Source organism: Coenobita brevimanus, chromosome 89, assembly GCF_032717465.1.
Source record: "Coenobita brevimanus isolate Jiangsu-jjx chromosome 89, ASM3271746v2, whole genome shotgun sequence".
In the NCBI taxonomy this organism is placed as follows: Eukaryota; Metazoa; Arthropoda; class Malacostraca; order Decapoda; family Coenobitidae; genus Coenobita; species Coenobita brevimanus.
In genome coordinates this window covers 8239703-8254702 of record NC_137042.1, presented here as the reverse complement: position 1 = coordinate 8254702, position 15000 = coordinate 8239703, and the positions used below count along the sequence as shown (strand labels likewise).

Sequence of the window (15000 nt, the reverse complement as noted above, 5' to 3'; positions counted from 1 at the left end):
CTTCCCCACCTGTGATTGACTCCAGTGATAGGAAGGGACTGATTAACTCATAGCTATAGTCATATGTGTTAGATAGATAGATAGACAGATATGGAGAGAGAGATCCAAGTGACAGGCAAACCCATACAGCGACAGCTCCATTGCCATAACATCGCTGTTCATTTATAATCTCCCATATGACCGATAGATAGCCCAGTGACAGATCCTTAAGTAATAAATAATTTTTCTAAAGTACTAGATAGTTCCTCAAAAGCAGTGGCTTGACACCCCCCAAACTATAGATGGTAATAGATAGGTCCCTAGAAAGTAATAGATAGACTCCGAAAAGTAGCAGATAGTTTCTCCAAAAATAATTGACAGTTTCTCCAAAAATAATAGATAGTGTCTCCAAAAACAATTGATAGTTTCTCCAAAAATAATAGTTGGTTTCTCCACATTATAGTTTGTAGATAAGTCGGTATTAGTGTCTGGAGTTAAGTCCACATTTCTGTCAGGTTGAGTCCGCAATGCAGTTTGAGGTTAAGTCCGCATTGCTGTCTAAGGTTAAGTCCGCTAGTAGTTCGCAGTTAAGTCCGCAGTTAAGTCGGCAGTTAAGTCTTCATTACAGTCCGCAGTCGAGTCTTCACTGCACTCCCAGAACGATAGTCCCTCAACTTTCGCCCAGACAGACATCCGCAATTAAGCCGGCACTACGAGCACATATGAGCTACCACGCCAGCCCAGACCGTGGCAAATCCGTGTACGAATAACCGGTTCCTGCCCTGAAGAAAAATCCGCGACGGGGAAATATGCGGCTCCTTATAACCCAGAAATCCGCCAAATTTATTCCACTGGGCTCTCAGGGAAAGTCAAACAATCGTGAAGGAGTGGAGAGGGAGGAGGAGGAGAGACGCCCGGGGAGGAGTTTGATAAAGAGTCGATATTGCGTACGTGGGGGAGCGGCGCGCCCTGTTTGGGGTGGTGGTGGTGGGGGGGGGTGAAGATGGGAGGCGTATTTGTGAAGTTGTGGGAGGGTGGGATAGGGCTGAACGGAAAGTACAGTATGTGTGAGAAAGAGGGGAGAGATGGAGGTGTGTGTGTAGCCTAATTCAGTGAGTCGCTCAGGAGGATCACGTGATGGTCGTGATCGTCAGCTTTTTGCCCTCCCAGGGGAAAGCTGAGATCTCATATAATCCGATCTAAGGGCAAGGCTGTGACCTTCGCACACGCACATACCCATCCCCTTGCTCAAGGGGGACTGTAACCAGCCGCTTCGTCAGTCAAACTTTTCGCAACCTGAGCAAGGCTTGAACCCCCGTCTACCCAATGAAAGGCGAGAACATTGCCACTGATCCGCTTGTGTGTGTGTGTGTGAGAGAGAGAGAGAGAGAGAGAGAGAGAGAGAGGGGGGGAGGAAGGGTTTAACGAAGGCGAAAGGGAACGTATTTAATGTGGGGAAGTGGGTGGGGAGGAAGAATGTAGTAGACAAGGGGAGGGAGGTGTAGAGGTGAAGGAAGGAGACGTGAGAGGAAAGAAACGTATGGGAAAGAGTAATTTGTTGAAGACTCGTAGGGGGGTTTGGCGGCCTGTGTGTGAGGAAGGGTGATTGGTGTGTGAGGTGAAGATGATGACGAATTTTAGGGGGATTGGAGGATGATGAATAAGTAAATATGGGAAAGATGGGTAAGTGAGTGAGACGTATGGGGAAAGGGAGAAGTGTGTGTGAGGGATGGGGCTGTTGCGAAGTAGAGATAGGAGGAGCGAAATAGTAGTTGATGAATAGTGGAGAGGGTAGGATAATGCGATTGAGAAGGAAATGGGTCCGGAAAGGAGGTGAAAAGGAGATGGATGGGATGGGGGAGTAAGAATGTGTCTAGGAAGGAAAAGCGCCCAGGGAGGAGTTTGATATAGTCGATATTGCGTACGTGGGGAGCGACGGGCTTGTGTGTGGGTGATGTGGGTGACGTGAAAAAGGGGGAGTATTTGATTGTGGGATGGAGGTGCGTAGAGAGGAGAGGGGAAGGAAACGGGAGGGATGGTCGGGAAGATTGTGGAGGTAAGGAAATAGGAAGAGCTCTGGGATAGGAGAAAGAAAGGGACCGGTTGGGTGAAAATGGAGAGCGTAATTGTTAGTTAAATGGAAAGGTTATCGTGTAGAGAGGGAGGGGGGAAGGGGGAGGAAGGAAACGCGAGGGATGATAAAGGGGATCTGTAGGGAAGACTGAAGGGATGGTGCATGGGAAGGAGTGGGGAGGGGCACACCTTGTGTATGAGGTGTTTGTCAATGGAGGAAGGTGAAGCAGGAAAGTGTGTTTGCTAGAGGGAAGGAGGAATTAAGAAAGGGGATGGAAGGGAATGGTACGGGTGATAGAGGTTGTGTAAGTTGAGAAAAACGAGAATGGGGCCAAAAGAAAGAGAAAAGGGGGGCTGGGAAGGAGGATTGGGACGGAGAAGATAATGAAGGAATCATGTTGTCAGTCGTGTGATGGAAGGGGTGTGGAGTGATAGGGATAAGGGGAACATATTTGTTAATTGTGGGGTGAAGGGGGTAGGTAGAGGGAAAGAGTATGGCGAAGGGGAAAGAAAGGCTGGTGGGGGGGGAAGGCGGAAGGGATTGGGGGGAAACAACAGGGCATGGGAAGAGAAGGCGGAAGCGTCTGGGGAGAAGTGTGATAAAGGTGTCGATAATGCGCACCTGGGGAGCTGTGGGCCCTGTTTGGGTGGGTGGGTGGGAGGCTGGAGGTGGCCTAGGGGGTATATCTGGTATTTGTCAGGGGTGGGAAGCTTAGGGAGGAAGAGAGAGAGGAGGGGATGGGAGATATGGAAAGGAGAGGGAGGAGACGGAGGGGATGGGAGGAGAGGGAGACGGTGCTGCGCTGGGCGAATGCAAGAAGTAAGGATAGGTAAAAATGGAAGAGAAAGGGGAGCATTTAGGGTATGATTGGATGGGTGTGGAGGAGCAAGAAGGGAAAGAAAAGGGAATGGAAGGGATTGGAAAGAGAACGAAATGATAATGGGGAGAGGGGTTAAATTACTGGAAAGACTAATGAGGAGAAGGAAGGGATTACGAGGAGGAGAAAGAGATGTTGAGACGAACGAATAGAAGGAATAGGGGAAAGGAGGAAGGGAGTTGGATGGGATGGGATGGGATGGGAGTAAAGGGGAGGAAGGATGGAGGTGAATAAGGGAAGTGTCTTTTAGTTATGGTAGCGTAGGGGATGGGAGAAGTGACGGGGGGAGAGGGGTAAGAGGTTAAAATGGAAGGAAGGAAGCGGAAGGAGAAATAGGGACCGGACCTCTGTACCTTGTATTTGTGTGTGTGTGTGTGTGAGAGTGAGAGAGGGAGGGAGGGAGGGAGGGTATATGGGTATTGAGAGGTATATTATTTTTATCAGTATTGATGGAGTAGGGGGTTAGAGGGAATGTGCAGAGGAGAAAAATGCAGCAAGTGAGGGGTATGAATAGGATAAGGGAAGATGGATGGAAGGAGAAAATGAAAAGATAGATATGGGGCCTGGGAAGAAGTTTGATAGATTCGATAATGCCTACCTGAGGAGTCATGTACTGTTTCTCTGTAGCATTTATTCCTCCACTGACCCCTTCCCTACGATGAAGGCATTTTGTATTCTGCGGTGGTACACTCAGACGATTTTACAAACTTGGAAGACTCTTTGGTATTGAATGCGTTAAGGATAATTGTTCTACTTGTAAGTTGTCCGGTTCGAAAAGCATCCCTTGAATTGAATAAAGCCTTTTGGGAGATAGTACTAATATATAAGGAAAGGGTTATCTTTCCACTACGATGATGTTTGTCTTTTTTGCTTGCTACTGGCCGACGATTTTTTCAACGCACAAGAGACCTTCGAGCTGGAGAGGGTTATGTAATCTTTAACCTCTTCACTTGTAAGGTGCTGTCCAGAGCTGAAGGAAAAGCAGTCTCATAGCGGTAGTAATAAAACATAAGTGACGTCAACACACTGAAGGACTGAAACATTATATCCTTTATATATTTTCGCCTCTCTGAGTCAAAAGTTTTCTGCTAGTTTATTCATACTTGCTTCAGACGAGAATATTCAGCTCAAAGGACACATCATGTAGTGAAAGAGATTGCTGTATTTACCACTCCAGTTCTAAAAGTCACCCTAACTAACTTAAATAACTCTGGAGATAACAGGAATGAAGTGAAAAAAAAAAAGTATGGTAAGTATTTTTATTCCTCAAGCACTCTGACATTGATTTTCTCTCTGCTCTTCCATTCCGCCTTAAATGCTTCCTTTACCCTCCAATCTGTTTGTAATCTGACAGCAATTTTCTTTACCCCTGTTATTTGGCATGGCATTGCTTTCTCCAGTCTACCATTAATCTGTCCTTACTCGTCAAATCCACGTTCAGTTCTCTAAGTTCCTCTCCAGTATATATTTTTTTTCCTGCGTGTCACGCTGGGTACACTGGTAGACTTGACATTAAAGTGATTTTTTTTTTCGGTCTGTTCAGTTAAATAATTAATTGCACTGACTGTTTTCTTTCTATACATATTTTTAATTATTCCTTTAAACCCCACTTGACATCCAATATTTTCTGTTCTTTCACGTTACCTCAGTCCACCTCACCTCCACCCCCATAAGATCATCTGCTCTAGGACGTAGTTTTCATTCTGTTTTTGTTGTTACCAGACTTCATTATTCAGTTTAAGAAGTGCCAGATGGTGAAGGGATGACTGGCGAGTTGAATCCTTTGAACTGGACGACATGAGGTGAATTAAATCGCCTAGTTGTATCAAAAATAAACTATAAAATGCTTCAGTTTAGTGAGGCGAGAAAAAAAAAAAACTGAGCACATACACAAACACGGCAATTTTCTGCATGTTGAAGGTCGTCCAAAAATTCGTAGTGGTGCCGTGGCATTCCTGTACGTCAGTTTTCTGATGCTTGCATGATGAAGGAATGAGGTGTTATATATTTTCAGTGGTCACTCTAATGGCAGCTCTTCGCATTTTTCTTATAAGCTGCGATGATACTGATAACGATGATGATGATAGCGATGATGATTTTGAAGTTGTTGATGGTGATGATGAGCTTAACTGAATTTGAACCCACTAAAGTCATCTTCTTCTGTACATGTAACTTTTATTTTCCCTTCTTCCTCGTCAGTTTTTGTTAGCACCAGCTTGCTTCCGCTTCAGCTAAGCACAGTTTCCCACTTTTCCTTCTTTCTGCACCGTCACGCAATAATTTCATGTGTCACGAAGTACTTTTTCTCTCTGCCTCCATTATGATCACTATTGTACCAACTCACTCTCAGAAATCCTGCGACAATTTTCTCCAGTATGTTCCGTCAGTCATTTATTTTCTCATGTACCACTAACCCTTTTCCCCTCATTCTCTCTAAATTTGTCACCATATCCCTCTCTCCCCCTTAGAAAGGTGGGATTTCCTCTTAAGGCATCTATCACATTATTAATTTCCTTTGTCGCCAGTTATTTTCATCTAATTCCCTCCAAATTGACCGCCATTTTACCTTTTCCGTTTATTTACCCTGGAAGCAGTTACTCCTACCGTACTTCACTCCCACCAAGCTAATAATTTCTTTGATACAAGTTACTCTCTTTATTAAGTTGCTGCATAAGTTACTTGCTTTTTTATGTCATTCTCTCCAAATTACCCGCTCACTCGATTTATTGATTCCTTCATGTGACTCTTGACTTGAGTGACAAGAGAAATTATTTCCTGTAAATCTAGGCAACCATTTGCTACATTGGGTGGAAAGCATATAACTAAATGTCGCCAGGTGGTATAGTAGGTTAAGGCGCTTCAGCCGGAGGGAGTCTGTAAGAGTTTGTATTCGAGGGATGGCTGGGGTTTATTTGCTAACATATGTCACTTAGGGACGAGTGACACTGATTATCTACGCTTTAAAAATGTCAGCTCTGAGTAACCAAGCCCCGGGCCCCCATGCTTCTGGTGGAGGAAGAAAAAACTGAATGATATATTATTTTCTTGCTCACTCCCAGAAACGATAGGACTTCCTTCTGCAGCATCTCTACCATTAGTCAGTAATTTTAGAGCACCATTTATTATATATTTTTTAACTCAGTCCAAAATAGTGACAACTCTCCGTCTCACCCTCAGAAACGTTGGGACTTCCTGCGCAAGGCGGTACGCAAGTTCATGGTTTACGACGTGCCCACCGGTAGCGAGGTTGGTGTGGTGCTGTTTGACCGCACCGCCCACTCCAAGCTGCCACTCACTCTCGCCCCCGCCTCACTGGACGACAGGGGACCCATAGCCACCGCCTCCATGCCCAGGAACCCCACCACCGTAGCACAGAGTCAGAAGTGCATCATCTGTGGACTGGAGGAAGCTGTGAGAGTGAGTCGAAGGGTTTGATTTGCGTGTGTGTGTGTGTGTGTGTGTGTGTGTGTGTGTGTGTGTGTGTGTATACCTGTTTATGAGCACTGTGTCTTGTATTTAGACACATTCTGCTGTTCTTCTATTCCCGATATTGTTATGCTTTCCATCTTTAATGTTTGCCATTAAAATAGTCAGTTCTGATACAAGTAATTAATTCAACACGCAGTGAATTAATTTTAAGTGTGCCTGAGAGAGAGAGAGAGAGAGAGAGAGAGAGAGAGAGCGTAGCAGCAGCAGCAGCAGCAGTAGCAGCAGCAGCTGAACGAAGTTTGTAAATGCTGTGGCAGTGGCAATTATTGAAGCAGGCAACTTATTGTCAGCAATACTGGGCTGCGTGCCAATTGCATTACTATTCATACAGTTAGTCAAATCAAGCCAATTACTTTACCCACCAGTCAAAACAAAAACACTCATTACTCCCCACAAACACACCAATACACACACACATCAAAACACCCCATTCTCAATAACAGCCATTTACCCCTCTGTACATAACCACACCCAGCACAGTGGCGTAGTTATGGGGGCCTGGGGGTCCCGGGCCCCCAGGTAGACCCTTGACCCCCACGACCCCCATTTGATTTTTTTTTTGTGCTTATTGTGCAGCAGTGCCCCCCCCCCACACACACACACACATACGAGGGCTTGGCCTACTTGCTGACCCCCTCCTCCCCATTTATCAAGACCTGACTACGCCACTGCCAACAGATACAGATACCCCATCCACTAATTCCTCCTTAACCCAATCCATACTCCACAAACACTTCACCCACATCTTATCTACTGCACCTACACCGTACCCACTACACCTCATCTATACCCCTCCCTGGCTGCCAAATACACTTCATTCACTTAGGCTTACACTTCATATCCCTGCCAAGTCCGTCCATTAACACACCTCTTCTGCTACACCCCACCTATTACTCACCTAGTTTGTCTGCTACACTCAGTCCACTACACCCAGTCTGTACCGAAACAAGTCCATTTCCTAGTTTACACCCATTTACACCAACGCCCCATCAACAGCTCATCCACTTCATCCCACCTTTTTACACCCACACCCCTCTCATTACACCTCGCCTTTACTAAACCCGCTTCTAGTCTATCACTTACTAGCCTCTCTCCTCATACAGTACTTTCCTCACTTCCCTTCCACACCCGTGGAAGTCTTACCGATTGACGTCCAATCGTGTACATCTACATTTCTCCCACCCACCTCTTTCCCACAACCCACATCCTAGTTACTCACGCCTTCCCCACCCACCCCTTCCCCAAAAGCACACTAACCACCAACACCCAACCCAGCCCTCAGCTTTACAGCCTACCGACTCACACATCCAGCACAATCCCTCCCCTACCTGATTCCTCACTCATCCACCTCCCATACATGTAATAACCCACCCACACCACTTCAGTCCCACATATTACCCAGTTTGCTCCCCCCCTCTTCACACGATTCCTATCGACTTGATATTCCAACCACATTCCTGCCAGACCCTCTGACGTACAGCCACACCAATGGTCTCTCCACACCCATTCCTTCAGCTTCACTTGTTTCCATCACTCACTCCATCCTTTCACATCCCTCTCACCAGTCTGATTCAACTGTCACATATGCATCCCCGCTCTCTCCGACACCTTAATTCTCCCACATGTATCTCACCAGCTAACCCTTCCCCCACCTCTCCCACAGATCTGACTATGAGCCCACACTATCCCCTCAGACAGCACGCACCTCATTCTCCAACACACCTCCCACTATTCATACACACCTTTCACGCCCCAGCTGCTTTAGGTAACCTCTCCAACCAGATTTATCCTACCAAATCTAACCTCTCTTCCACATCATGCGGCTCTAACGCTCTCCCACACTCCACATATCCCACTATCCCACACAGCATCCACCACTACCCTGTCAGTCATTTAACACCCTTTCCACACCCACCCACTGTCATAGCCCATGCATTCACACCCATCTCTTCGCCCTAAACCTTCGCATTCTCGAGCGATACCAGAACTGCCACTTAACACTCGCATCCCTTTCACCTCACTAAGCCTTCCCTCATCCCTACCACAGATGTTAGAACAGCGAGGAGGCAGTGCAGCAGGCGGGGTGATCCTGCTGGTGACCTCTGGCTCCCCCTTACCCCTGACTCCCTACGACGTGAAGCAGATGGGCGCCGTGGTCACTAGGCAGGGCGTCAGGGTGGTTCCTATCATCTACCCTCTCACTGACCGCAACCCTAAGCCCTCACCTGGCGTTGAGAAGTTGGCTCAGCTCTCAGGTAAGGTTGATCATAGATTTTGGAGTAGGCTGTCATTAATTAATTAATTTATTTATTTTGTATTATTATTATTATTATTATTATTATTATTTATTTATTTTTTATTATTATTATTATTTATTTATTATTATTAAGCATTTTTATCATTCTTTTTATTATTACTTTACATTAAGTATCTCAGCATAATTATCTAGGCAAGAAATGTGGTAGTTGCACGTCCCTTCCATTCTATTGCATTTTACTGAACATCTTGTATCTGTCAGGTAAGTGGATATGTTACCTGTTTTTATGTTGCTAATTAGAAACACGTGTTGGTGTTGATGGAGATGCTGTGGTTCATGATAGTGACTGATGATACTAATGATAGGCATAAAGTTTAAGTTGATGATGATGATGGTGTATTCAACGAGAGCGGTTATGGATGTGATGATGATGGATTTGAATATAGAAGTGACGAATATGATGATCGTGTTGATGATGATGATGACGATGATGATGATGGTGATGATAATGATGATGATGAAGGTGATTTTAGATGATAAAAATGACGAGATGACGGTGTTCGTGATTAATATTGTTACTGCAGATGATAGTGACTGTTTATTGCTGCTGTTGTTGATTAACCTCCGTTTGTCTGGGGAAGGAAAGGGAGAAGCAGGATGAAAGGAGGGCAGACACAGAAATAGAATGATCGGTAAAGGAGGAAGTAGGCAGCACTACATCAAGCGAGTGGATGATGATCGCCACCCCCTACCACATCAGTGACTTGTGATGAGATGATAATGAACGTAATTATAGAATTGATAATGATGCTGTATTGAGGTATTTCGTGTGCCTTAGTATATGTATACCGGTAAACATGTATGTATGGATGTATATGTTTATGTATGTATGTATGGTTGATTAGAGGAAAATGATGGGGTGTAAGTTAGGGGCTGAATAGATGTAATTACGAGCGAGGACGAAGCCCTCGCGAGTCTTTCGTCAAGTAGTGGCATTTTCTAACATATGAGCAGCCTAACCGTGCCCAGCCCGACCCGGCCCGACCGCAACGCTTTTAAGAACCTTATATTTCAGCAACCACAGGGCCGATCACTGCGTGGTTTGCACCATATGATAGCCCAATTCTTTAAGATTAGTATTTGACAGGTTTCATCACACCCTGGCGGTGCACGTGACACGCGCCAAGTGCAGCATGTCGAAAATCTTCAAAAGAGGGCCACAGGCCAGAAAGTTTGTCGTAAAGGCATGAAGCTTGGTAGGTAGATAGCCATCATTATGCTCTAGGCATCCTCGGGGTGTAAGGCGACCAATGCTTTCGGATCTAAGTGGCCTCGCTCGTACCTCTCCGACAAAGGCGTTTTACTGGTAGAATATAAATGTATGTTTATGTTAAAAATGTATCTTGTTAAATTAAACAGATATTGATGTTACTGCATGTCTGAAAAGTGAAAATTACTAATAGATACATTCATAATCAACTCTCTCTCTCTCTTTCTCTCTCTCTCTCTCTCTCTCTCTCTCTCTCTCTCTCTCTCTCTCTCTCTCTCTCTCTCTCTCTCAAATTCACCCCTACCCACATTCTCTAAGCCTCACACGTAAACAGACCCGCCATAATATTTCCTCCCCTCCTGTTTACGTCACCTTCGTGTTTTTTCCTTGTTTGCTTTTGCGTAATATGTTGCTTTTTGCCGCCTTAGTCTGTTTTGTTGCTATTCTTGTTGTTACCTCTTGTTAATCACTTTCTTTGTTAGTACTCCTGTTTGCATGTTTGTTTGCGTCATGTTTTCTCTTTGTTGACTTTATTACCTCTCCACGTGTATCCTCGTTTGCTTTGACTTAGTCCCTTGTTTGCCGCTTTACTCATTTGCTCTTTCTTGACAGTACTATTAACTCATGCGAAGTTTGCCTTGTTGCTTGTTCTTGTTTGACCCTGGATTTTGTCAACGTGTGATCTTGTTTGTCATCTTGTTTATCCACGTGTCTTGCTTGTCCTAGTTTGTGTTTGTGTGTGTGTGTGTGTGTGTGTGTGTGTGTAAGGAGTGTTATATGTTTTGTGTATTACTGGTGGCGTTAGAACTGAACTGAGTGTGTGTGTGTGTGTGTGTGTGTGTGTGTGTGTGTGTGTGTGTGTGTGTGTGTGTGTGTGTGTGTGTGTGCTGTGAGGGGCGTGCTGTATGTTTTATGTATTATTGGTGGCGTTAGAATTGAGGGTGTGTGGGCGTATCATGAATAATGGACACACTTCTTACTCCTCAGATGCTCCCTTTGCTCCCTCCCGCTCCCTCCCTGCTGATCTATAATTCTCACATATGCTCCCTGTTCCACACACACGCCCCCTGCTGCTCTGTAATTCTCCCTGCTGCTTCCTATTTTGTACTTCTCCCTTCTGCTTCCTATTTCTATGGTGCGTCGACTTTCTTCTCCCACATGCTCTTTCAGGCCTAATCTATATATCTCATACTTGTTCCTTTTTTCACGGTTTGTAATTTCTCTCTCTCTCTCTCTCTCTCTCTCTCTCTCTCTCTCTCTCTCTCTCTCTCTCTCTCTGTCTCTCTCTCGCTTCCTAATGCTCTGTAGCTCTTCATTCAGCTCCCCTTTTCTCTGTCACATCATCGTCCTCCTCCCTCACGGTCCTTAATTCTCACACACGCTCCCTGCTTTTCTGAACTTCTCTTTATGGTTGTCATTCTTCCTCATACTTCTGGTCTTTAATTTTCACCAATCCTGTCCATATCTCTGTTCTTCCTCTTCCTGGATCACTTCCTTTTGTACTGTAATGCTTCCTACTCGTCGATAGTTCTCCCATGTACTCCATGCTTATCTGTATTCTCCATTCCCTCTCTCATTTTTGCCGTTTTACGCTTCTGTCGTGTATTTTATCATCACTTTCCCATTGCCCTGTCACATAACCCTTCGCTCCCCTATGCTCCAAAATATAGATATTTTACATTCTGCACTGTAACTCTTCCACTCGCTCTGGATCCACATGCTTACTGCAGCTGTCGTCATTTGTCATTCCCCCTCGTATCTCACACATTTCTTTGGAGTATATATCTTCTGATCAAGTCTCTTCTGTGGTTTTCCATGCTGCTGGCGTTCTGATTTATGACTCTACTTTCTGATCCTCTCATTCCCTCATGCTCACACATTCCTGATACTGTGGCTCTCCATTCCGTATCCTAACGCTTCCCTTGCGCCATCATGCTTCTCCATGCCCTTTTCATCCTTCCCTTCGTGTTGTCTCTCGCTCTTCCTCCCAAACTTTTCCTGTTTGTCGTCTCACTCATAACTCTTCTTTATTTGGTCCCCGATCTTCTTTCTTCACAGACTCCCTTCTCCTGCACCTACCGTCCCTTCTTCCATTCTCTTACTTTCCGCCTTACTTCCTCCATGGCCTCCATACCTACTTTCATCTTTTCTCGCTTCTTCCCTCTCATCCTCGTAAACTTCCTTCTCTACTTCCCATATTTCCCTCCCTTTCATTCCTCCCTCGTCCATCTACTTCTCCCATTCCCTTCTCATCGCCTCCTTTGCTTCCCCTCCCTACTTCTATAGCCTCCCCCCCCCCTTACTTTCTCCCCTTTCTTTCCCCTCTTTCCTCTTCCCCCTTCTCATCTCCATCCTTTTTTTCGTTTTCCTCCTTTCCTACCTTCTTTCCGTACCTTCAGATATCTCCCCCTTTCTGCTTCCTTCGCTCCTTACCCACTCCCCACGGCTTCCCCATCCTTCCTTCCGTATTATCGCCCTTCCTTCCTTCCTTCCCAGTCCTCACCCTACTTCCCATCCTACTTTCACTCCTTCCTTTTTCTACGTCTTCCCCTTCCTTCTCTTCTACTCTCTCTCTCTCTCATGTCCTCTACTCCCCCTCCCCCCTTGCCTCTCTCTGTGACCAGTCTCAATCCCTCCCATCTTCCTCCCCCCTCCCTCCTTCTCTCCATACCCTCCCTTACCCTCTGTTTCTCCATATCCAAGTTCCCCGTCCTCTCCTCCCTACCTTCTCTCTCTCCTTCCCTTCCTACCCTCCTTCCTTTCCTTCCTACCCTCCTTCCTTTCCTTCCTCCATACGTCCCCTGCCCTACCTCATCTCTCTCCGCTACTTCCCACACACATCTTGCTTGTCTCCTTACTCTCCTCCTTCCTCTCCCCTCCTCCATTTTTCCCTCCCTCACCCCCTCCATTTCCTTATTCTCCCTTCACCTCCTTCCATTCTTCCCTCCTTCTTTCTGACATCTACCATTTTTCCCCTCCCTCTTTCTCTCTTTCTGTTGTCCATTCTCTCTCTCCTCACTGCCTCAGATTTCTTTCTCTCCCATCCTCCTGTTTACATCCTTCCAGTCATCCCCCTCTTCTCTCCTGCCCCTCTTTCCATTTTTCCCTCCCTATGATTCTTCTCTCCCTTCCTTTCTTCTGTCCATCTCCCTTCTCCCTCCTTTTCTCCATCAGTTCAGTGGTTCGCATCTTTTCATCCGCATCTCCCTTTATCGCTTCTTGTGTCTCCCACCTTTGTTTCATGTCTGCTATTCCCCTTTTCCCATATCACTAACTATTTTACTACCTCTACGTTTTTCTCGGACGTTTCCTCCCCACCGACGTTTCCTACCCACCAACGTTTCCTCCCCATCGACGTTTCCTACCCACCAACGTTTCCTCCCCATCGACGTTTCCTACCCACCAACGTTTCCTCCCCATCGACGTTTCCTACCCACCAACGTTTCCTCCCCACCGACGTTTCCTCCGCACCAACGTTTCCGCTCAGCCTACGTTTCCTCCCCATCTACCTTTCCTCCCTACCAACAATTCCTTCCCACCAATGTTTCCTTCCCACCAATGTTTCCTCCCCACGCACATTTCCTTCCCACCAACGTTTCCTCCCCACCTACCTTTCCTCCCCACGCACATATCCCCCTATCTGCCTTTCCTCCCCACCAGCGTTTCCTCCCCACCTGCCTTTCCTTTCCTTTTCGCCCACAGCAATACCCGCAACCCTCTTCTTTCGATGTCGTATTGTTCATCTTCCCGGGGTCATCAGATGTGTAATTCAGCTTGGGCGAGTCTCTTACTAGTTGAGGGATTAATGAAGGCCCACTTACGACCCTTTGTACCCACCTACACTCCATTACACCCACCTACACTCCACTACACCCACCTACACCCCATTACACCCACCTACACCTCACTATACCCACCTACACCTCACTATACCCACATACAGTACACCCGATTACACACACGCACACACCATTACACTCACCCACACCCGACTACGCCCACCTGCACCCCATTACACCAACCTGCATCGCATTACACCCACCTACACCGCATTACACTCACCTACACACCACCAGCATCTCCTTACATTCGCTGAGTCTGCCCTGAACGGAATAAAATCATTTGGTAGCAGCAATAAGAAAAATAATAAGTAATTTTTGTGCTTAGATTTGCCACATAAAATTCCCCCATTGCATCCACCTGTACTCCTAATCTCTCCCTGCTTACTGTATGAGACGTAGGGGCGTAACACCTCTTCCGTAGCGATTTATTCCGTACATTTCCCCACAGTTTCCCCTTGTATATTATTGATGCAAACTTTGTCGGCATTTAAGCGATGTATAGTATTAAGGTGACTGTTGAGGAGTAAAATGCGGAATAAATCGGTGAGGAAGATGTGCTGCCAAACCTCCTATGGTACTTACAATATGGAGAGCAGAGATCAGGTGGAAAGCAGAGACCAGGTAGAAAACAAAGATCAGATGGAAAGCAGAAATCAGGTGGAAAGCAGAGATCAGGTATAAAGCAGAGATCAGGTATAAACCAGAGATCAGGTGGAAAGCAGAGATCAGGTGGAAAGCAGAGATCAGGTGGAAAGCAGAGATCAAGTGTATAGCAGAGATCAGGTATGAAGCAGAGATCAGGTGGAAAGCAGAGATCAGATGGAAAGCAGAGATCAAGTGTATAGCAGAGATTAGGTGGAACTTTCTAAAAATCAATACGTCAGAGGGATGAAGCCTAGGAGAGCGGTGGACTGACTAGGTGCAGTGGACTGACATAAGCTGATGATGGTGATGATATACGAACAGCCCCCTACTGCTATCATTTACATCTCACCAGCGTCCACTCCACCCCAACAACACCCACTTATTACTCCCCACTGGCAGCCACCTACATCCCTCCGGCACTCACTCACACCCCACCAGCACCCACTTACATCCCACTAGCATCCACGTACACACCATTACGCCCCACATGCTCCCCACTACACCCATCTACACCCCACCACCCATCTACACCCCACCAGTACCCACTTTCACCTCACCAGCTCTCAC

At 46.2% G+C, this 15000-nt stretch overlaps 1 protein-coding gene across 1 annotated transcript in view; it reads left to right on the top strand.

The window, feature by feature from the left end:
• Nucleotides 1–8466: 8466 nt before the first annotated feature.
• Nucleotides 8467–15000, top strand: part of LOC145411352 (calcium-activated chloride channel regulator 2-like) — a 121937-nt gene continuing 115403 nt past the window's right edge. The window contains exon 1 of the mRNA XM_080281378.1: nucleotides 8467–8674. Coding sequence (XP_080137504.1) covers nucleotides 8467–8674 — 208 coding nt within the window. The remainder of the gene's footprint in view (nucleotides 8675–15000) is intronic.